Here is a 22,959-nt window from a genome sequence, read left to right as displayed (position 1 = left end):
GGTCCGTACAACTCTGTAGTAACTTCAAATTAAAACAGACAGCAACGCCTCTACTTTCTTCGACAACATCGCCGACATGGCGGACGGTCGGGAACTTGCACCAATCCACACTGTTGGGCGTGGCCGGTTCGTCAGCATCGAGCATCCGTCCATCATCAAAAACTTTGAGCGTGGCTTCGCATCGCTCGGTGGTGAGGCACTCGTGAAGAACGTAGGTGCTGCAAACATTCCTTCAACAGACAACATCTTACGGAGAAACAGGCTCTCGAACATCATGTAGGTGACTCAAGACTCAGCAGCAGACAGAATGCGCTTCCAGAACCGGTCGTAGGCGTTTCCCTCCGGCCCAATGACCCATTGGCGAAGAAGATTGCGTCGACGGGCATCGAGACTCGGAACGTTCTGTTGAAAGTTACAGTGCCGAAGCAAACAGGTCGCAAGCGCAAACGGGGCTCCGATGAGCCCTTCACTGAGCCAGCTCAGCCCGTGCGGGTGTGCAGCAACCCCAAGGCTGCTCAGATTGTGCGAAGACTTCGCGACAATGTGGACAGATATAGTGTCGAGGCTGTAGGAATGGTGCGCGAGACACACAGATTCCGCACGCTGCCAGACTTTCAGCTTCGCAACGCCGACCTGCCCATCATGAGAGAGATTCGAGATCACCTCATGGTATCGGACTACGACAGATTGAAGAGCTTCCATGTCGACCTCGGATCTAATCCTTCGATGGCGACCGCATTCCCCGGACCTCCGGCGTTCACCAGCATGGACATGCCCTACAAGTATGACTACGAACAGGCCGCTGGTGTTGTCTTCGAGAAAGACGAGACCGGCAATTTGACCTCCAAAAACCTGTCAGCACCACCGCGTCGAGTGATCTGGGCCCTCGCGCCGGACTGCGGCGACGATGAAATACCACAAAAGCCGCCTATGGAAATACCCAGACGCAGTCCAGGCGGTGATGTGCTGCCGAGGGCAATCGACGAGTTACAAAAGCTTATGGATGAGCGGCCTCTGATCACGAAGCGCGTGGCCATCAATGCTTTGCCCACAATCAGTGAGTCTATTTTCAAGGAAGCCACTCAGTATGTCGGATACAGCTTCAGAGCTGGACCTTGGCGCGATAGTCTGATCAGATATGGCGTCGACCCTCGAAAGGATCCAAAGTACCGCTTCTACCAGACGATGATGTTTCAAGTCGACCGGGAAGCCTTCAAGCATGCTCCGGAATCTTTGAAGACTCCCGACGGCGCTCTCGCACCCGAACACAAGTCGCTGTGGGCACGCACGCTGCGGCACTCAAAAGCCGATCCGAGCACACACATATTCGATGGCAAGAACATCACAGCAAATGGCAAAACATGGCAGGTCTGCGACGTTACCGATCCCGTCGTGCACGCCCTCTTCCATACGGATGAGATTCGGACGGAGTGCGACGTTCACCAGTGGGGATGGTATTGGAATGGGACCATGTCAAAGGCGCGAACGATCATGAAGGACAAGATGCGGTACCTGTTTGCCGGTCAGGAGCCACCAGAAGAGGACTACAAGGCCGTGGCTACGATTCCGAATAAAATCCTTCGGGGCGATCGCACCGAGACGTATCTGAACGCAAAACAGCTTGGCCCACACGCTGCTTCAATGAGCCAGGAAATTAGGTATGCGGCGAAGAATGGTGACAATGCGAGAGCGTTGATAATGTCAGCCAAGGCCCGCAAGTCGGGAAGTACTGCCAATGGCACTCAGGAAGATGGTGCGGATGCAGATATGATCGTTGGAGAAGAAGATGGCATGAATGATGTGGCCATGGATAGCGATGGTGTCGACGATGGCGCCGGTGACTTTGCGGATATGGAAAACCAGGCTGATGCAGGTGCTGAAATTGGAGAACGTGCCAATGAGGGCGGATAAGGAAGGCAAAAAGGCACGTGGCGACGCGATGTACCACGAAATGCCCGTCAGCTGTGGAAAAGAATACCCACCTCAATTTAAAAAAACCAGCTGATCGGCGAGTACAGCCAAGCTGGCCATCCTGCCTCTATGCCCGCGCTCAAAGTGCGCACAGCAAGCGTGCCACGTGCAGTTCGTCCGGTGCAAAGCAAGCGTTCACAGGGAGATACATGGTCGACAGGACTTGTAGGTTGTCAAAGTACGGGTTCCGATTTCAAATGCCAAACCCACCGACGATCGGCACAACTTTCGCTTGGTTGGTTTGCAATGTGCAGTTTGATGAGTGAGAGAACTACTGAGAAAGATGCATTGCCAACACGTGCGGATGGCTTGATAGGTGAGTCTTCATCCGTTGAACACCGTCCGAGGCGCTCGGGGCCCTCATCAACACGAGGCTCTCTTTCACGGGATCAGTCCGAGGCAGACGTTCCGCGACGATGAAAAATTGATCCCTCACATGCGCTGTATCACTGCAGTTCCCACGAGCTGTGGAGTGAGATTTTTGCATCGCATGTGAATATCGCTTGTGTGACATGGTTTATGACCGAGGACAAAGCTACAACTTGTCACTGGCCAAGGATTTTCACATGATGATGGTTTCACGAGTTGCAAGTTTCGGATGTTCACATCCAAGTCGTGAGAATGAGACAGGAGTGGGCGGCCGGACGCCGTCTTGAACGCTGATAAAGTACAATATATGTACCGAGCGTTGATGTATAATACCTGCGTACGCGTGCGCAGTGGATTGTTCGGAGCATGCACCGAAAATAGGCCATCGATATATCTTTCACAAGCCAAAGCTTGGAAGCGAGCACAGCAAGCACAGATAAGGCCAGCGTTTTGACTTTGCCGGCGGACCCCAGTAGCACACAATTCTTGTCACATGCTTGACGCTCGGACCCTCGATCGTCCTCACTCCCCACGACGACGACCTCTTCTAAGGCACCTCAAGTACTGCAGCTTGCACAATCGCAGTGATTCTATACATCTTCATTCATGTCACTGCGACACACCAAACCCGATTTCCGACGTTGTCACGTTCACAATAGCTAGCGCCTCGCCAGGCCATGGAGCTTTCGCAAGAGCGACGGCCGGCGAGCGCATCGCGGAACCCGCTGGATGCTGCAACATGGCCTGTGGTGCCTCAACACTCGCCCGAAAAGTCGCCGTTGCACGCCGATATCACTCTGCCAGATCTTAAGACAGTTCTATCGCACGAATTCGAACAACGCTCGTCCTCGAGGGACAGCGTACATGCCCTCGGCTCCCCGGCATCTGTGAGAAGTCTACCGCGAATAGACCCAGGACATGCCCCGACTACAAATGGGCAACGAAGGAGTAACGACATGATCATGACAAGTCCAAGAGGGAACGGGAGCGCAATGGGCGCAGAGGATAGAGCGGCGCGATCGACGAGTGTGGTCTCAATGGAGGACCCAGACGTGCGCATGGCGGCTGAGGCACTCTCGGGACTGGGAAACCCAGGTGAGTGACAGGACAAGATTGGAAGAGGGGTCGCAGAGTTTGACGTCTGTCAACAGCTTTCGCGCGATCTTCCCAAGGGCAGAACATGCACATTTCAGCACATGCAAGCCCAGGAATGGCAGGCTCCGCTGCACATGACCCTGAGCCTTTGCTTGAACTGATAGCACAAGCACATCCATGGGTGGGAGGGACGATCAAAGGATCGATATCTGCCTACTCCACTACAAAGCACTACTCACCTCGCTTTGTGCAGTATGGCTATAATCTAGTCGAGCGTAATATTACCACGCCTGTTGTCAGTGCGGTCAGCACAGTTGGAGGAATCACCGGTATGGATAATGGAGTCCGTCGGTATCTCGAAGCACGGCGACCGACAGATCTCGAGCACGGTGCGAAAGACTACAATGCCATGGAGATCGAACACCACACGGATGGGATCACCAGACAAGGACGAGACATCATCACAGAGCAGCTACCAGCTTACGGCGCCAGCCGGCCGCCCTCCTATCGAGAAGAAGCCAGTCCTGCGTCTGCAGATCGAGCGATGAATCGACCGTCTCGCAACCGTAGCTGGTCATCACAAGTCTTCGTTACCACCTCTGGCCTTTCAGTCGCTCTCAGCACAACCTCACGACATTCCCTCCGCTTCTGCCTGAACATGCTGAGCCACGCGTTCGCAAACGTAGAGCACTTGACTCGCGCGCTATCCATCGCATTGAATCAGTACGAGGGTAACCGCCAGCACCACCTGGACGGCGCAGCGCTCGAAAAGGGCCCTCGCCCAGCGACTCCTGATCAAAACGAGAACGCACGACGACTGGCCAACGACATCCGACATTGCTGCGACCAGATCATGCAGACGCTGAAATATGTTGTCGACCACGTCAACAACTACGCCGGTGGAGCCCTGCCGGCCAACGCACGCGAGTTCGTCCGCGCGCAACTGATGTCCCTCCCGCAGCGCTGGCGGCTCGTGTCAGATGGATCGCAATCGACTGAAAGTGATACCAGCCGGCATGCGCAACGCATGATTGCCTTTGCGACGGAAGGGTTGGATATGATGACACAGGTCAGTGGTGTATTGAAGGCGACGTTAGAGTCTGCCGAGAGGTGGTTGGAGCGGGTTGGTAGGAGGGATCAGCAGGAAGTGGATCAGACGATGCACGATGAAAAGGTGTGAGATGTGATGGAATTGAATATGCTGGATCTGGGTTATTGGGACAAAAGCACAGCCTGCTCGAGCTTGTGGGTGAAGGAAAGCTATATTGTGCTTGGTTTGGATTGACGATAAGTGACGACCGAACTGTCATGTGACGGAGGATTTGATGAGGAGGCAGTGTTTGTGAAGGATGACATAGCGAGCACGCTGGATAAGTGCCGGGGCTGTATGTACTCGGAATAGTACCACATACCACTACCTTTATATCCTGTCACTCAGCCGGCGGAGGTGCATTCGTATAGCTGAGATATGATGCCGCGTTATTAGGCGTCCATATAAAGTGCCAGGACATGCTAGTAGGCTCAAACCCAATTGATCCTGTTAGGAGTCCAGGTACAGGTAAGCGTAAAGGTGGTTGTACAGGTAATAAGTCAACAAGACATGCAAGGTGGTTGTACAGTCAAGGCAACGAGACATGCAAGGTAGTCGTAGCGGTACCCTAGCAGACAAACTATGGAGGCAAGCGGAGACATCAGCATGCCATGTCGATTGACCGTACAAGTACGATGGCATATTCAGTCAAATAGCTGTACATGTATGCTGGCATGGCAGCCTATTCTGGCGTATAAGTACCCGGACATGGAAGTCTGATTAGCCGTACAGGTACGATGACATGCCGGGCTGAATGACCGTACATGCACGCTTGAAGGAGCTGCAGAATATCATGGACTCTGGTAGTCGACTCTGGCATTACTCGCGATCTATGTCTATATCCCACATTACTCTACAAAGCTAGCCTCTAGGCCATCCATCCCGTCCCATCTCTGTCCTGTCTGTCTTATCTTCTGTTAAAGTTCAAGTACCTGCTTCCGATAAACAGCAAAATCAAATTCGACCCAATGAAGGCCGTCAGAATGCCAAAGTCGCGCCATCTCGTTGAAAAGGAGATGCCCAAGGGCTCGTAGAATTGGTCTCCGATCCTGTACGCACAGTACTGGCAGTTGGAGGTCGAATTGTCGGCGATGTAGCCCGGTCCTCCCATGGCGAAGAAGTCGGACATGTACTCGCCGCACGTCTGGCCCTCTGGCGCCGTGAAGGTGTTGAACTCGAAGGGCTGGCAGTTCACCACGCGGTCGTGGAGTTCGTTGGAGACCAGACCGGAGATGAGGCGAGTGAGCGGATTCAGCTCGTAGAGCCATGCACGCCAGAACCCTGAAGTATGAAAGTCAGCAGCTATCTTAGGTATTCATAGAATTTGTGGGTGGTCACCTGGAATTTGAGGTTTAGGTATGGTTACCCCGCATAGCAGCGCGAAGACAATGATAATGAAGGGGTTGAGGAGCACAGCAATGAAGGTGGAGGGCGTGAGAGCGGAAATCGTCTGTCCGAGCGTAACGCTGAAAAATTCGGTGACCAGGACCATGAGGAAGTTGTAGCCGGCTCGCGAGGATGGAGATTGGAATCCTGGGATATAGTAGAGCGGAAGGAAGAAAGCGACAGCGCAGAGGATCGAGTAGGGAATCTCGGCGACAACCATGGAAAGCGCGAACGGCAGTTGCTTGTACGTCTTCGAGGCTGCCTCGCGGTAGTAGATCAATCGACTGAGGTCGTACTTCGGCTCGACTTGTGCGAGGATCAAGGCCGGCAGGACCGTGACTTGAAATATGATGAACACGCGATACTGCAGAGACGTCCTGGAGTCGCCGAGTCGCAAGAACATCAGACCAGTAAGCAGAGCGATAATGACGTGGTTGAACAGCCGTGTGAATCCATAGTTGGGTGAGCGCCAGAAGGCCTTGTGGGTGCGGGCCTGGACAGTCTTGATCTGGTGCCAAAGTGGGGTGGCGAACTCCTTTTGCGCCACTTGAGGTTGTGAGCCGACTTCCTTGATACGCTCTTCTTTCATGCGTACGATATCGCTCTTGATGGCGGAGAGTTCCTCCGAGTCGCGCCAGATCTCACCCCAGTCTTTGTCGCCAATTCGAGCAGCCTGTCCTGCGCCGATAGCATCGAGCATCCACTCAGCAGGGTTCGCGGTTGGTGGACAGTGAGCGCCGTACTTCTTGAAGTAGCTCAGTAATACATTGGCGTCCTTGCCAATGTCGCCGAAGTAGACAGTCTCACCTCCACGCTGGAGGAGGAGAAGCCGATCGAAGTTCTCGAAGAGCGCAGAATTGGGTTGATGGATAGTGCAAAGAATGGCTTGACCGGCGGCAGCCAGCTTTCGAAGGAAGCGAACGATGTTGAACGCACTTTGACTGTCGAGACCGGACGTGGGCTCGTCGAGGAAGAGTAGCAGCTCCGGCTTGGCTGCCAACTCCACTCCAATTGTGACACGCTTCCGTTGTTCAACAGCTAGACCTGCTTCTGGACTCCCGATGATTGCGTCGGCAATGTCTTCCATTTCCAGAAGCGCGATGATCTCTTCGACGTAGGCATACTTCTCCTCCTGAGGAACTTCGAATGGCTGCCTCAGGACCGCCGAGAACCTAAGAGCCTCGCGCACAGTGGCAGAGCCCTCGTGAACATCCAGCTGTTCGGCGTAGCTAGTACCTCGTTGAAATGCCGTACCTGGTGGCGCGCCATCCACGAGCTTATCACCTATAAGGAAGTCAGTAGGTGGTTCCGGCATTCACAGGGGGAGCAAGGCGTAAAGACATGCTCTATGCCTTCCATACTTGGTCACTTACCGGAGATCACACCGATGTTCTTCCTGGAAGCGAGAACATCCAGCAGGGTCGTCTTGCCAGCTCCAGAGGCACCCATAAGCGCGGTCAGTTGCCCAGGTTTGACATATCCGTAAATGTTCTTCAGTAGGCGTAGCTGACCAGATGGAACAGGGACATCGTAGCAGAGGTCTTCCCAAGTGAGAATCGCTTTGCTTTCGACTGACAGCTCCGAACCGCCCTGATCGCCGTCCTTCTTGGTGCGCTTGGACTTCTTCTCGCGGAGGGCGTCGTTGAGCTGTTTCCGCTCGTTGTCTTCCTTGGCGTAGAACGTGACAGTCTTGCCGCCAGCGCCCCACTTGATCCATTCTCCGAGAGTGACGTTGCTGATCAAGAAAGCGGTAATCAGAACGATAATGATTCCCCAATTACGCCAGAGGAGACCATCGGCGTATTGGAAGGCTGTGTCGATATAAGCAGATCCTGACACAGTCGGATTTCCAGCTTGACTGCCAGGCAGAGTGCAGACTTGATGCTGGATATCACCATAGCCTGGGCCATACGGGATGAGCGAGGCTCCTTCGCATTGGATGTCGAGTCGGCTGAACTCGTTCTCCATGAGTGCGGCAAAGCCAAGTCCGACTGGGTTGATGTAGAAGATCCATCGAAGCCACACCTGTTGACTCATGTACTGGATCAGGTATCCACTGGTAAGCACATACAGAGTGATGATGGTGGCGGCAAACTTGATGGCGTAATCGAAATCTTGGGAGACAGTTCCGATCGTGCGGAAGAAGAGGGTAATTGCCAGGTAGCCGGACACAATGACGAGGTAGAACGTGAAGAAGGCGCCGGCGTCCAGGACCAGTCCACACATGAAGTAGACCATGATAGAGAATACCATGATTTGTACGCTGGCAAAGGCAATGTCGACTCCGATTTGAGCAATCCAGAGCGCACCGGGCCGATGGAAGGCGTAGGCTCTGTGCTTGTTGACGATGGGCCGACCTATCATCGTGGATGCGAGCTCTCCGAAGGCTTGAAAGGCATTGAACAATAGGCTATTGATCTGTTAGCAGTGGTCATGTCGGTGACATTGGGATAATACACACGAAATGAAGAGTAGACCACCTCTGGTGAAGGCTCCGGAGCTGGTCTGGGGTAGTTGGAGCCACACGGTACCGAGGAGAATCGCGATAACGATGCTGGTGATGTAGGAGGTAACCAGTGAGAACTTGTCGTTCCACTTCAGGATGAATTGTCTCTTCATCAATGCCCAGATCTGCATGTATAGGGGAATTGAGTAGACAGATTTGGCCGGAGCACGACGCTTGCCCTCGCGGACGGCAGTCTGGAAGTCGTTGTAAACCTGCTTCTCTTCTGTGACACGCTGCCGCCATGTGTCCATCTCGGAGTTGAGTTGCGTGGCATATTTGGACTTTTCGAAAGCCTCGACGAGTTCCTGAGGGGTCGATGGAGTGTTGGATGAATCCCGACCTTCTTGGTATTCCCTCTCGAAATCGTCGGTGATACCCGTGAGGTAGTCGGGGCTGGTCTGTCTTGGCTTTGGGAGATATCCGAGACTCTCAAAGTATGCTCTGGCCTCCTTCGCGGGTCCAAAGTAGATCTGGTGGCCTTCGTGGATCAGGAGGACCTTGTCGAATTGTGCGTAGATTGACTCGGAAGCCTGGTACAGCGATACGAAAGTGGATGTTCTGTAGATATTACTGAGGACCCGGAGACTTTTTGCATAATCGAGAGCGGTAGAGGCATCCAGACCACGAGTGCTGTTGTCGTGGGAGTACACTGAGCCTCCGGTGATCATCAATTCCTGCAAAAGCGTGGAAGTCAGCAGGTTTCTCAGACGGGAGCTGAAGGAGGAAGGGGTTCGAGACATGCTCTATCTCCGTGGTACTGCTCAAACTGCACTACACGATTTCCACCTCAGTGGCGCGGTGTATAGTTTGAACAGGAGAATGAAGGCATGCTTCGATGATTGGCTGCTTACCGCAATGCTCACTCGCTTGCGCTCTCCACCGCTAATACCTCGAACGAAAGGGTTGCCGACGATGGTGTTCTTGGTGTGTTCAATGTTGAACATGCGTAACAACATATCAACGACCTTCTCCTTGAACTCAGCGGCAGTCACGCCACCCGGACGCTTGCCAGGGACCTTGGTCTCCAGTGCGAAGCCGAGCGTTTGCCCAACGGTGAGGGTCGGATGGTGTACATCGTCCTCCTGAAGATATACACTCTCGCCACGATATCGCTTGTCGAATTCCTCTGATGTGAACGGTCCGTACGAGACCTCGCCATCGACACTAGTGTATCCGTAACGCTGATTTGCGATAACCTTCAGGAATGATGTGCAGCCTGAGCCTGGTCGTCCCAAAACGAGCACCATCTCGCCTGGCTTTACAACGCCTCTGAAGTTGTTCAAGATCTTGACCTCCTCCCCCTTCTTTCCCAACCCAAGTAGTCCCATCGCGGCTCTAATGGGGAATCCAAAGAAGCCAGTGAAAGCATCCGGAAATGTTGGCTGGAAGATCTTCGCGCCTCCCATACCTGACACGGACAACTTGTCCCAGACAACACCGATCTGCTTCTGCTTGATGCCAGACTCGTCCTCCATGCGCTTGTTGTGTCGCAGCGTCTCTTCCAGATCGAAAGGTTCATCCTCGCTGGAGGCCGGCGACGCAGATCCGGCCTTTTCGATATCTTGCGTTGCATTTTGCTTCTCGCTCTTTTGGCTCCTCTGGCTCTGTACGCGAGAGAGTCGCCTGTCAGCCTGGCTGAGACCACTGAGCGTGCGCTGCAGTTCGTGAAATTCGCGTTCAGCACGGCCGACGTTCACGCCGTGTCCTGGAGGGGTATCGAGAGATTGTCGCGATGATGCATTTGCGGTTGAATATCCAGTATGGGTGTCTTCGACCGCCTCTTTCGCGAATCCGTCGGGCTGTTCTCGGGCGATGCCATTCGAGGGCTGTGTCATGTCCCCTGCGATAGTGCCAGCTCCGCCATGCTCATGACCGGGATGATTCAGGTGTAGGCCCTCCTCGATTTTCTCCTTGGCAGAATCCATCCTCTGCGGCAACACAAGCAAAGAGAGTGATTCACTCCAACAGCAACACTGCGACCACGACTATTTCGTGGGCTAGCAAGCATGCGAATGGAAGGAAAGTGATAGCGACAAGAAAGCGAGACCGGGCGGAGAGAGTTTGAACGGGACAGGGCAGACGAGGATAGATAAATGTGACCATTCCTTCAAGCTAGACCCGAGGATCGACATGCTGTATCCACCGACGTTGCGGCGTCCAAGCAAAACAACTGCGGTGATTTTATGCAAGGTCGGAGTTTGGATTGTTCACCTTAAACTCCGCGGCAGGGTGGGTAATGCCTGCCCGAGGCGTGTCTTGACAGGAATGACTTCCATCACACGTTAGCAATCTGCAGAGGATGACAGCGGCTTTGCGGGGCCGTAAAAGACATGCTTTACTGCCTCATCATGATCTGGACTTGCTGCTTGTCATGCCGCTCCAAAACTCGAAGACGCGATCAGTACGCTGTGGTTGATATCTTGCACAAAGGACAGAGGATTTTATGAACGACCCCACCCGGGCTAGTTCTACCGGCTCCAAGCCCTCACGGGTCCAATTCATCCGACAAAACTCTCTCCCCACATTCACCAGAACCTTCAAAGTTCTCTCGTCGTCATCATCAGCATGGAAGGCGCGCCGACCACAGCGTGGCCATGGACCTTGATCCTAGGTGGGGGATGCTTCCATCGTAGAAGCAGTTCATGTGACCGTGTCCACAGCACACCGACTTTCAGCATTGCACGATATTCCTCATTAGCAGAGTTGAGGTGTACAGGAAGTGGAGCCGTATATCGCACAACAGATCCAAAACGGAACTCCGATGCGGATCCCACAAGATTGGACACCGCGAAGGAAGGTGGTCCGGTTTTCTATCCCCGTCAGTCGATGCAACGTGGTGCATGGTGGATCATGCGGACTCGGCATTTGACTCACGATTATTCATCGGCGGCCGACCGAGTGAAAGCCACAAATACGAGATTCTCGGACTGTGGACGTGGACAGCGGACATGTACGATGTAGAACTACGGTACCTCTATGCCTCCGCTCAGACTGCACTCCAAGCCACTCAAGACTCCCTCATCCGGTGCAATCCAAGCGACAGCAGGGAGACGTAAATTGTCGACAGGGCTGTGTAGACATTCACAGTACCGATTTTGATGCAACACTCAGCACGCGCAGACAAAGCAGTCGATGCCGATCGCCTCTGGCAAACAAGAGTCGATCACGGCATTGGTGTAGTTGTCATGCTACCCACAGGCGCTGACCTGCTGCGAAGCGCACGGCGTGAATACATCTGTACCCATCCGCCGATATATACTGTCGTCCAGTAGTTCATCCGACCAAAGCATCTTGACCAACGCAACATAGACCGAAGACCACATAAAGCCTTCCACTACACCGTGCAATCACCATGAACTCCGATCAACACAACGCGTTCCTCGTGCAGAACGGAGGTACGCATACCCACGATACCGCCTGGTAGCCGCGCACTGACCCGCACAAACAGCACGCTCAAAATTGGACCTCCCAGCCCTGATCTGGTCATGGCCGCTCGTTCACTCAGCACAAATCCAAGCCGACAACTTTTTCGACCGTCGACGCTTCACCTTCGAAGACCCAGTCGAGTGCATCGCCTCCTACACCGGAGTCAGGCTACGTCAGCCTCTCACAGAGACGAGTCGGCTCTGGACGGAGGGGCATTTGGATGTACGCGATGAGAGAGGCGGCAGTCACTGTGACGAGCCGAGTGGGCGTGTGAGGGTATGTAGGCGGCAATGTTCTGTGTAGCAGCAACGAGCTGACGAGTTTCCGTAGATGTTATGTCCGACTATTTCGAGGGTCGGATTGGCTTCGACGAGGCAAGGCGACCGGACGTATGTGGTGGCACACTACCTCTGATCGATGTTGGCGACATATGAGCAAGAGCTTCATACTGGCTAGGTAGTTGATATTTCGAGCGGAGTTACAACGTATGGTATGGCTCTTTTCGAAGATTCCCATACGTGTCATCAACGCGATGCCCGGCGTTTCTCCCACAGCCATTTGCGCGACCGCTCCTGAAGTCGCAGTATGTAGCCAGTGTGATGTCAATAATGCGTGTGTGTGTTCAGCCGTCAAGCTTTAGTCGAGGTCGCTTCCATGGTACTGCGGGCTGAAGCATGTGGAATGGCGTCGCAGAATTGAATAATGTACCAGCGCGGAAAATCTGGCAGCGTGCTGTTCAAAAGGATCGAGCCGGGAAAATCATGAGAGTCGATTACCTCTGCTCCGAGTTTGAGTACTCGCAGACTTCAGACTCACGCGCGTTCGCCCTCCAAGCGCATTAGCCGCAATGCGTCTCACACTCTTCCTACTTGTCCTCAACGCCGCTGCGTCACGAATGGGACCGAAGGCAGACACGACAACACTCGCAACCGGCCGGCGGCAAGCATTGCAGGCAGCATCGAGACAACAAGCCATCGACCTCCTTAACGACCCAAATCTGGATTTTGCTAAAATCCTGTCCAAGATATCAGCCATGGAGTCTTGGAAGGCAGCGGCAACCCCAATCGACACACCGGCCACCAAGACGAACAACCACGCATCGACGACGCTGCACAGACGACCACAACGCCGGGAGCAGATACCAGCAAATGCGAAAGCCATGCCGACGCAGGATTGAGAGCTGGTCAATCATGGAATGTCCCAAGTGCCGAGAGGAGACTATGCCGACTTGTTGTCACTTTGCGACTGCGGCTTGCGACCTGCGCATCACCGCAAGAGGCAATCCAGCACCTCAATTCGGCACCTTTTCTTGAACATCGATGCAGCTGATCACGAAAGCCTCGTGATTCGGCGTGGTCGGAGACTGCCCTTAGTAAGGCAGTGCGCAAACTGATGGTTAGCTGTCGCGGTGATTCCTGCCGAAGAAGGATGCGGCATCGTGGACAGCCTGTCAAGACTGACAGTCTCGAATATGGGAGAATTTTATAGCCGCTGCAATTGGTTCAGTAATAGTCAATCATACAAATTCTGCAGTGATACCTACTCCAACGAACGACATCGAAAGTGATCTGCAGTACCCTGATCGTGATGCCGTATCCACCGCCGGACGTACAGCACGACGATCAGTCTTAATTTTGATTTCGTAGTGGTCCAGCGGCGATAAGCTCGATAGAGTTCCTTTCAGTCGTCCAGTAAGTCTCACACTAGGGACGGCTTCTTCTTGATTCCGAGCGCGGAGGTGAAATCCTTCTTCTTCTTGGGCTGGCGCTTGAAAGCTGCAGCAGGGGCAGGTGGTGGCGGCATGGCAGCCTTGTCCTCAGCAACACGAGCAGCACTCTCGCCACTTGTCTCGATGATTGGCTCGTCCAGCAGCAAATCGTCTCCTAATTGTTCTCCCAGTCTTCGCACCTTGTCTCCAGTAGCACTTTGAAATGCCAGTCGAGCCTGTTCCTCAATCTCCCTCTCGATCTGTTCAGCTTCCTCATCCCGCTTGTCCGCCACGGGTACTGTGCTGATTTCACCATCCTTGCCTATCCTTTCTCGGGCGGCGTTTCTGTGTCTCACATCGTCCAGCGCATCCGCAATGGCCATCTCCGTCTTCGCATCCAGCGTTTTCTTTTCCAGATCCTTCATCGCATCTCGCTCCTCTTCCTCCTTTGCGATCCTGTCCAGTCGCTCCTCCTCCGTCTCCTCCGCCAATTTCGCTTCTCGCCATGGCTCAAAATTTCGCTTCGCACCTTTCTCACACGTATAGTCCATGTTCTTCGGGTCCGTCTTAAAGGTGATCTCGGCCGAACATCTCGTACACCGAATGTAGAAGCGGAAAATCGTGATGGCGTAGTATTTCTCGTCGGTCGTCTCCTTGCGCGCATTGAACTTGCGTCCTTTGTATACATATTCGCCGCAGGATGTGCATCGCATGCTGAAAGGTGCCATCAGGCGGACTGTCTGCACTTTTGGTCCGACCTGCTTAGGGCCTCGCTTCCGCTCGAGTTTGGCCGGGTCGAAGTCCGGTGGGTAGTACTTCGAGAGGACCTTTCTTTCAGACATGGCTGCGGTTTGATGGTGGAGATGTACGTATTCCTTGGTCCTCGCGGCGACGGGAAAGTTGAGGAAGGTAGGAAGAGATCAAAGGTGCAGGAGTGAGAAAGAGTGAAGTAATGCCAAGAAAAATCCCCGCGCATGTGATCGCGCCTCGCGTCAACCCGAACCTTGGAGTAAATAAAGTAACCACGACTCTTGCGACTTCTGCAATCACACGTCGGCGAGTCCGAATGCTCATTACTACCGGACCTGAAATGGACGTCTCGATACCAGCAATGTTAATACGCAGCAGGAACGTCTTTTACCTCGATTAAATTGCACCAATACCTCCAGCAACCTATCGCCTATGACATCCATCCAGCATGGAGAGCTATCTGCGCAACTGGCGCCAGGATGCTTTGAACAAGCACCAATATGATGCTGCTATATTCGTCGGCGACAAGCTGCTTGCTTTGACAGGTAAGTTGTTCAAGAATCTAAGGCGAGACGCTCTCTAATGTGAATAATCAGAATCCGACGAGGATGCCTATGCTCTAGCACACACTCACTTCGCCGCCGCAAACTACACTCGTGCACTCGCCTACGTCAAACGAGGGGAATTGATCGAAAGATCACCAGCCGCTCGCTATCTCGCCTCATACTGCTACATCAAGCTAGACCGACACGAGGAAGCACTCCATCTACTCGGGGAGAAGAATCCAACGCATTTGACTGCGAGTGCTGAGCCACAAAGAAGGAAGCTTCAACATCTAAGCAATGGCTTGTCAGATAAGCAGCAGGGAAAGTCCAGAGCTCCGTACCGGACGGACCGAGTGGATCGAAGTGAAGAGCGAGAGAGGGAGAGTGCGGATAATCTGAAGTTTGAGGCTGGTATGTGTTATCTGCGAGGACTGTGTTTCGCAAAACACAACGCTTTCGATCGGGCGAAAGAGTGCTATAAGGATGCGGTACGCATTGACATACAATGCTTTGAGGCTTTCGAGCAGCTGGTCAAGAACGCTCTCATGAGTCCTGGTGAGGAGTGGGATTTCTTGAACGGCCTCGATTTTGAGAGCATCACGCACAACTCTGGAACGACCGAAAATGTGCCTGAAGCTGCCGATTTCGTTCGCAACCTCTATTCAACGCGGCTGTCGAAGTACACACATCCGGAGAACTTCAACATGGCCATCGAGACACTGTCAACACATTACAAGCTGGGACAGAACGCCGATATTCTGCTCGCCAGGGCTGAGATTCTCTTCACGTGCTCAAGGTTTCAGGATGCATTAGATCTGACCAGCCAGATCTTGAAGACGGATCCATACAACTTTGCGTGCATGCCATTGCATCTGGCTCTGCTACATCAGCTCGACCATCATCATGCCTTGTTCGCCCTCGCGCACGACCTGGCAGATACACATCCGGAGGTGCCATGCACCTGGCTAGCAGTCGGCACATACTACTATGCGAAGGACCGAATACCAGAGGCACGATCATACTTTTCGAAGGCAAGTTTGATGGATCCACATTTCGGAGCCGCATGGATTGGATTTGCGCATACATTCGCGGCGGAAGGAGAGAGTGATCAAGCTATTGCAGCATACAGCACAGCTGCGCGACTCTTTCAGGGCACTCATCTCCCGCAAATGTTTCTCGGCATGCAGGAGCTGGTGCTCGGAAATATCACGATTGCTCGAGAATTCCTCACTGCAGCATACAACGTCTGCGACCGAGATCCACTCCTCATCAACGAGATAGGAGTCGCCACCTTTCACGAAGAAAACTACGAAAGCGCTGTGCGCCACTTCGTCTACGCCCTCGAAATTGCAAAAGAGAACAACGCACCAGCTCACCACTACGCCGGCACCCGCCTTAACCTCTCCCACGCCTTACGAAGAAGCGGACAGTTCGAGGCAGCACTTCAAGAAGTCGAAGAAGTCATCCGACTCGGCATGTGCGAAGCGGACGTCTTTACCACGAAGGGCCTCACACTCCTCGAACTCGATCAAACCTTTGAAGCTGTCACCGCATTCCATGAAGCCCTGGCCATCAGTCCTCAACATCCCATGGCAAGCGACCTCCTCAACAAAGCTCTTAAGCAACTCACAGACGAGGGAGCCGATATCCTCGGCGGTGCAGACGAAGATGAACTCGAAGATGCTTTGCGAAGGAGACTCGACGAGCGAAGGGCACAGCGTAATCCACTCGGCGGGCCATCTCGCTCCAGTCTCAAACCACCCGGCTCTTCAGATGCCTCAGTTTCCGCCAAAACAGGCGGCGGTCGCGCCAACCGTCTCGCCCGCCAAGCAGCTGGACTGACCGCCCGATCAGGAGACCAAACTCGTCGCCGCACGCCATAGAATGGTGTCTCGCCGCAGCAAGTCTGGTCTCCTGCCCATCACCTACCCACTCACACCACGAGAGAAGACATGCGAAACACGAACTACCCCTCTCCCGGCGAAACAGAGCACGTCGTTCCCAGCCGCCCAACAGGCCCAACGGGTCCGATTATGCATCATCCGCCGCCTTCGGTGCGGCACCACGCGACGGCGGGGGGGACCCGGACGAGGGGCGTGGAAGTGCGTACACCACCGAGATTACCTTTATTCGATCTCCCTCCTCCTCCCCCTCCTCCTCCGCCGATGAGACCCTTTTCGCCGGCGAATGTGCCGTTGCCGGGGATGGTGCAGCAGGCTGCGTTGGGGGCGAATCTGAATTCCCCGTCGCCGTCGAGGAGAGTGTTGTCGAGGTTTGTGGAGGAGGATGAGGATGAGGAGCATGGGGAGGAGTTTGAAGGGTTGGAAGAGGGGATGGAAATGTTGGTTGATGAGTAGTGGATACAGACGGGGTATCGAATTGTGTTTTGAGTGGTTGGAATGTATGCGTGGAGGTGGGCAGTGGAATCGTGGTCGAGGTCGTTTCGTGGCCACAGGCAATTGGTTGTTGGTTGACAGTGGTGAGAGAGGGTGGTGGTGCTTGGATCAGGCAAGGCTGAAATGGAAGTAGATGACGACAGTGCGAGAGGACCCTATGTGATGACACTATGGCAAACCTCACAATCATTACAAGACGCACATCGGATGCAGTGATAGTAGAGACAGTACGATCCGGTGCTCTGTAGCGCGGCGCAGGACCAGCCTTGCATGCGTGCGAAGACGAAATCATAATGATCTACGCTACTTTGCATTATCCAACGCCATGCAATGCAAGCTGACGACGATCTAGAAGCAGGACCAAACATTGCCAGAACGAGACCTGGTCGTATAGAAGAGACGGAAAAGATTTCGACCATGTTCCAGATTTTTTCTCATTTGTATTTCGTTTTGTGTCTGCTCTCACTTGCATTTCATCAAAGTACTTTGACAACAGAAAAAGAAGAAAGAAGAAAGAAGCCCGCTCGCCTTTCGAAAAAGTCCCGAATCCGAATCCACCCATGGTATCTCCTTTGTCTGACTGAACAACACACACACTCTTCACATCCGACGCTCAGCGTGCTGATGCTTCTCCACATGACGCTTGTGCTTGTTGTACGCTGGCGCAGCAGGTGCGGCGGCAGGAGCAGGTGCAGCTTCAGCGGGAGGAGGAGCCTGGTACGCCGGCGCACTAGCAGCAGCATCCGCAGCAGCAGCAGTGGTCGAAGCGGTAGTGGGCGCAGCTGGCGCGGGGCCCGAAGCGGTGATGGTCACGTCCGTCTCGATGACGACCATCTCGATGACTTCGTAGCCGTTGGTGATGTACGTGGTGTAGCAGTCTGGGTGGTCGGACGAGGCGGGTGCAGGAGCGGGAGCGGAAGTGACGGCTGGAGCTGAAGCACCCTCGGCGCCGGAGGAGTATGCGGCGACCACGATTCCGCCCTGAGCGGCGGCGGTGCTGGTTGGGTTGGCTGGAGAGTAGCTCACTGCTGGTTGGGAGAAGGACGAGGGTTTGGCGGTGGGCTGCATGGAGGTGGCTGCCGAGTCGACGCCGTATACTGGGTAGGCGGTGGCGGGTTCGGGGCCGTATTGGATTGGGACCCTGTATGGGAGGCCCTCGTTTGTTCCCTCGCAGTCTTCACCTTCGAGATCGGCGGGTGTCTCGAACGCACACTGCGCGGCATCGTTGTCGGATTGAATGTTGAAGAGCGAGCAGTCTTGGATGTTACCGCTCATGTTGGTGCAGGTGTCAATCGCCTGGCCGAGGTAGTCCGCAGACTCCCAGCCCATGATGAAGTCGGCGTGGTAGCTGGTACCGATAGGGTCTCCAGTGGAGAGGACAAACTGGCCAATTTTGCCGGCGAATTGCTGCGTGGCGAAGATGGTCTCGTAGAAGAGAAAGGGGTAGTGGACATCATATCCCTCAGGGCAGTTGCCCTCCTTGACCAAGCTGGGGAAGGCGACGTGATCGCGGTGGTTTTCAGAGTCCTTCTCGCCGGTTCCACAGCTAGGGAAAGCCATCTCCAAACGCAGACCGTCCTTGCAGTTGGCGTCAAGGTATGCCTTGTCGGGGAGTGTGTGACGGTAGAGAGAGGCCTCGGGGTCTTTGTCATAGTTCAAGCAGTTGAAGCCGATCGCGCGTTGGTGGAGGAAGAACTGGTCGGTCGGGTCGGTCGGCCACGAGCTCAACTCGGCGTCGGGGAATGGACCGGTGAAGTTGCGAATGGTTGGGTCACCAGAGATCATCTGGAAGCCTTCTGGGAAAGGTTGAAGGTTGTCGAGGTAGAAGAGGTAGTATCTGATTGAGTTGTCAAGGGTTGAACGTCGCGTGAAGGTGCACATCAAGAATACTCACGCGAGCATACCGCCAACATTGGGGACCATCTCAGTGCTGCCATTCTCATACTGAAAGTAGAGAGGAGGAGTCCAGTAGGCAGACTTGTCCTGAGTGACACCGCACGAGGTGCAGTCGTGCTTTTCATCCTTGCACTTGGTCAGGTCTTCGTAGGTGGCGTTGTCGCCAAAGTCTGCGCGTTGTTAGTGAAGTGTTGCGTTTGATGAGGTGTCGTTGTTGTTGACATACTACCACCACCAAACACGATATGCGCGTGGTCGGCGATCGAGCCTGGTGCCACGAGCGGATCGATACGAGCGATACCAGTGTGCGAGCGACACGGCATGCGCCAGAAAGCAGCGACGTTGCCGACGAGAGCCAAGGCGGCGAGAGTGGAGGAAGTGGCGGACTTCATGGTTGATGCTGCGGGGGAAACGATATGCAGGCGCCTGCGCGGGGATTGGGGGTTGCTGGGTGCGAGTGCTTCTGCGATTCCGGCGCAGAGATTGGAAGAGAACGACAGAGTTCACGGGCCTTTCGCGATCAACGTCGAAGAGGCCGTTTGGTTTGCTGTCGGTTGTTTGAAATTGCCAAGAATTGCGGAGGGCGGAGAGTAGAGGATCGACGAGTTGTGATTGAGGAAGGAGGAGGTGGTGCGGCGAGGCTCGTGGAATTGTGTCGTGGTTGTGTGAGTGTGGTATGTGCCTTGCGTCTTCTCGTTTGTCGGGTTTGTTGCGTTTGAGTGTTGTTGGTTGTGACAGGACAAGTAATGAGCGGAACGACTTGAAGAAGTCAATGTGGATTGGACTAGCCAACGGGATTGAACGACTTTGTTGTCTTTTTGGAAAAGAGTGTGGTATTGTCGAAAAGGGGAGAGAGAGAGAGTGAAGTCCGGTATTGTCGAAGAAGTTGGACTGACGAGGGTTCGAGGTTGGAATGTCACCTCACAACTCTAAAACGCGCCTGCCGTGCCTAGCGTGACGTCGATCCCTGCGCCCACCCACCCTGAGACCCACCCTGAGACCCACCAGGGAGAAATTGCCTTTTCGTCACTGATTAAGAGAGAGAGAGGCACAGTCACAATTTGATTGATTCATTCGGCAAAGTCGTGTCACCCTCATGCAACACCCACACCACTCGAAATATCTCCCCCCCGTACCACATGTGAGAAGTCGAACGACAAGTGGTGATGTGAATAGGAGACACTACACTTAGCCCAACCGTCGTCATACCCATCATCATCCAAGGGTGATATTCATGGATATTCATTCAGATCACCGACTCTTCTCCGTGCTGATTAGTCCTCACTCCATCAAACTTACAATCTTCCCGCACCGAGTGATCAATGCGCACGGGTAATGACGATGCATCTGTCGGCAGTGTGATGATCCTGCAAACGCCTCGTGGGGGAGAGGGAAGATGAAAGGATGAAATCATGAAAGAGGACCCCAAGAGATGTATATACCTGCGATGTGGTCCCTTCGTCGGAGATGTTGTCCTGCTCATCGGAAACTCCTTCTCTTCTTCATCAGTCCCTTGGATGCATTCTTCCAATGCAGGTACCGCACACGCGAATCAGCCACAGTAGGCGGTTACGCTTGTTCTTCATCTTGACCTCCCGTCATCTCCAAACCTTGTCGGCTCCTTCGTGCCGGACCTAAGACATCCTCCGCAATCATCATCAATGAGTTCGAAAATCTCCGGACTAGATGTACTCCCCATGATGAAGAAGAGAAGAACAACCGCACCTTCTTGCCACTTCTCACTTGCAGCTGCAGCAATGTGTTTACATCGTGCTACGATGCGTGACCTGAGATGTTTCCATCCCGATACCCCTCCCTCCTGCACCGCGCACGATTCAGCTCGCTCACCATCATCCCGTCCTTCGTCGCACATGGAAGAATAATGATCTTTGCGAACACGGCATGAAGTGGATTCTCACCCCGGTGCAGCAGGCCTCGAAAGTTCAGCCGCGTTGGGTGAGAGTTTACATGCCCCCGTCCCTGGGATGGATCGAAAAAGTATACGTCAGCCGCATCGCATCGCATCGTACGATGCTGGAAAACAACCACGTAAAACCAACCACATCACAGTGAGCACGAGAATTGAAGTCAGAAACATCACATCCGTGGTCGACGATGTTCGGAACTGACGGAGACAATCATGAAACTCATCCGCCCTGCGCTCTGCAGGAGCGGAGTTCAGCCCACCCACCCCAGACACGTGGAAACAGACCGACCATACTTCTCAAACACTGACAATGCAGGGGTGTTCGATGTCTGGACCCCCCTTCCCTTGCTTCAGGCTTGATGAGTGTTTGAGAAAGTCTGTGACGAATTTTTGAGAAAAAAGGGGACATTTATTGATTCGTCGTCGTCACTGCATGTGGCAGAACGAGGATTTAGGCCGGGGAGTGCTGGTTGATGTCCGATGGGCCAGGGGAGGTTACCTTAGATCGTGCAGAGCGGGCTCGAGCGGAGGAGGAGCACAAGCGGAAGATCAAGGCAGACACGGCTCGCCTGCTTATACCTTGGCCTGATGAATCGAGATTGAATCGCACGAGCGACCACGTGAATGTAGCCAAGTCTTCAAGGCTAAGTATCATATAAGAAGAAGAATGATTCCATTCCATCTGAACAGAACTACCAACAAACCACACCCACCAAAACACTCACCAAAACCCCCAACCCCATCACTTTCCTCTTAACATCCACCCTTCCACCCCGTCCTTTCACCGGTCCCATCGTCGTCGGAATCGCCGTAACCATAACAGTCGTCGTCTCCCTCTCCGTCTCCGTGACCGTAGCCGTCATCGTCATCGCCATACTCCCACTCCCCCTCTGCCCACCACCACCCTCCACCTCATCATCCTCTCCACTCGCCAAAGCCGTCGGCCTCTCCCCACTCCCACTCGTAACGGTACTCTCCACAACCTGCCCCCCCCAACCCCCCTCTCTCATCCGCCGAAAACACCCTCGTCCCCATCTGATACCGACTCCCACTGACACTCCCTCCATCCCCAGCAGCACCCGGCTTCTTCGTCGTCTCAATAGGCACCGCCCTCGTCAGCGTCGTAGTGCCCCACCCCACCGTCCTCTCTCCCCCAACCACCAACCCTTCACTTAAACTCGTAACAAGTGTCTGTCCTCCCACAACCCAACTCCCACCTCCACTCACCGCACTCGCCCCCTTCGTAGGAAATCCCGTAACAATCGCAGTCACAGTCCTCGTCCCTACCGTTGCGGTTGCGACGGCTACCACGAGGACAGTGGTGTGGTATCCGATTGCGCTTTCGGGGGCCGAGGACATGGGGACCAGACCGTTGGTGGCGAGGGAGACGCTTCCTCCCGGGAGTTGGAGAGCGCCGCCGGAGAGGGTGAGGGTTTGGGTTGTGGTGGGTTGGGGGAGGAGGGCGAGGGAGGGGGCGGGGAGGAGGGCGGTGTAGGTGTGGGGGCCGAGGCGGAAGGTTAGGGAGGGTGTTGACATGGTGGATGATGTGATGTGGGTTCCGGGGATTCTGTGGGTGGAGATGGTATTGTCGTTGGAAAAAAGAGGTTGACGTGCTTGGGATGTGGATTCTGTCTGATGGTGTGCTTCTCTTTGAAATCTGTCGATTCAGTGGTAGGTAGTATGCAAGAGAAATGTTCTTCTTCTTCTTCTTGTTGGCTTGAGACTTGATAGCGAATCACGACAAGATGGTAGAAAGAGCAAAGCAGTTCGGAAAGCGTGGCGGAACACTCCCATTCCTTCTTGAAGATGCCATCATCTCGGCGAGGAAATGAGCCGAACTTACCTCTTTGTCTCATTCGCTTTGTCAGAATCAGAAATCATCGTGGACCGCGGC

General features: G+C 54.0%; 8 protein-coding genes across 8 annotated transcripts; 4 read left to right on the top strand and 4 right to left on the bottom strand.

Annotated features, from left to right (window-relative positions):
- Positions 1–48: 48 nt before the first annotated feature.
- On the top strand, positions 49–1,911 carry MYCGRDRAFT_110539 (uncharacterized protein; the record flags this gene model as incomplete). The annotated part of the gene is made up of 2 exons (XM_003850258.1): positions 49–211; positions 262–1,911. The coding sequence occupies 2 exons, from the start codon at positions 77–79 to the stop codon at positions 1,909–1,911; spliced, it is 1,785 nt and encodes a 594-aa protein (XP_003850306.1).
- A 1,391-nt stretch (positions 1,912–3,302) lies between these two features.
- On the top strand, positions 3,303–4,615 carry MYCGRDRAFT_74973 (uncharacterized protein; the record flags this gene model as incomplete). The annotated part of the gene is made up of 2 exons (XM_003850259.1): positions 3,303–3,435; positions 3,492–4,615. The coding sequence occupies 2 exons, from the start codon at positions 3,303–3,305 to the stop codon at positions 4,613–4,615; spliced, it is 1,257 nt and encodes a 418-aa protein (XP_003850307.1).
- A 780-nt stretch (positions 4,616–5,395) lies between these two features.
- On the bottom strand, positions 5,396–10,252 carry Atr6 (ABC transporter; the record flags this gene model as incomplete). The annotated part of the gene is made up of 5 exons (XM_003850053.1): positions 5,396–5,806; positions 5,864–7,195; positions 7,285–8,321; positions 8,373–9,091; positions 9,269–10,252. The coding sequence occupies 5 exons, from the start codon at positions 10,250–10,252 to the stop codon at positions 5,433–5,435; spliced, it is 4,446 nt and encodes a 1,481-aa protein (XP_003850101.1).
- Positions 10,253–11,769: 1,517 nt separating this feature from the next.
- Positions 11,770–12,257, top strand: MYCGRDRAFT_95290 (uncharacterized protein; the record flags this gene model as incomplete). Its single annotated transcript, XM_003850260.1, has 3 exons — positions 11,770–11,812; positions 11,866–12,119; positions 12,174–12,257. 3 exons carry the CDS (start codon positions 11,770–11,772, stop codon positions 12,255–12,257), a joined length of 381 nt encoding a protein of 126 aa, XP_003850308.1.
- A 1,284-nt stretch (positions 12,258–13,541) lies between these two features.
- MYCGRDRAFT_74966 (uncharacterized protein) lies at positions 13,542–14,424 on the bottom strand (the record flags this gene model as incomplete). The annotated part of the gene is made up of 2 exons (XM_003850052.1): positions 13,542–13,618; positions 13,688–14,424. The coding sequence occupies 2 exons, from the start codon at positions 14,391–14,393 to the stop codon at positions 13,542–13,544; spliced, it is 783 nt and encodes a 260-aa protein (XP_003850100.1).
- A 325-nt stretch (positions 14,425–14,749) lies between these two features.
- On the top strand, positions 14,750–16,729 carry MYCGRDRAFT_46421 (uncharacterized protein; the record flags this gene model as incomplete). Its single annotated transcript, XM_003850261.1, has 2 exons — positions 14,750–14,846; positions 14,898–16,729. 2 exons carry the CDS (start codon positions 14,750–14,752, stop codon positions 16,727–16,729), a joined length of 1,929 nt encoding a protein of 642 aa, XP_003850309.1.
- A 1,113-nt stretch (positions 16,730–17,842) lies between these two features.
- On the bottom strand, positions 17,843–19,994 carry MYCGRDRAFT_101035 (uncharacterized protein; the record flags this gene model as incomplete). The annotated part of the gene is made up of 4 exons (XM_003850051.1): positions 17,843–17,901; positions 17,974–19,079; positions 19,137–19,308; positions 19,365–19,994. The coding sequence occupies 4 exons, from the start codon at positions 19,528–19,530 to the stop codon at positions 17,843–17,845; spliced, it is 1,503 nt and encodes a 500-aa protein (XP_003850099.1).
- A 1,986-nt stretch (positions 19,995–21,980) lies between these two features.
- On the bottom strand, positions 21,981–22,601 carry MYCGRDRAFT_95286 (uncharacterized protein; the record flags this gene model as incomplete). The annotated part of the gene is made up of 1 exon (XM_003850050.1): positions 21,981–22,601. The coding sequence occupies one exon, from the start codon at positions 22,599–22,601 to the stop codon at positions 21,981–21,983; it is 621 nt and encodes a 206-aa protein (XP_003850098.1).
- Positions 22,602–22,959: the final 358 nt, after the last annotated feature.

The sequence above is a fragment of the Zymoseptoria tritici genome, chromosome 8 (assembly GCF_000219625.1).
Source record: "Zymoseptoria tritici IPO323 chromosome 8, whole genome shotgun sequence".
NCBI classification, from domain to species: domain Eukaryota; kingdom Fungi; phylum Ascomycota; class Dothideomycetes; order Mycosphaerellales; family Mycosphaerellaceae; genus Zymoseptoria; species Zymoseptoria tritici.
The sequence above is the reverse complement of the archived record's forward strand: the minus strand, read 5'-3'. Positions and strand labels throughout refer to the sequence as shown.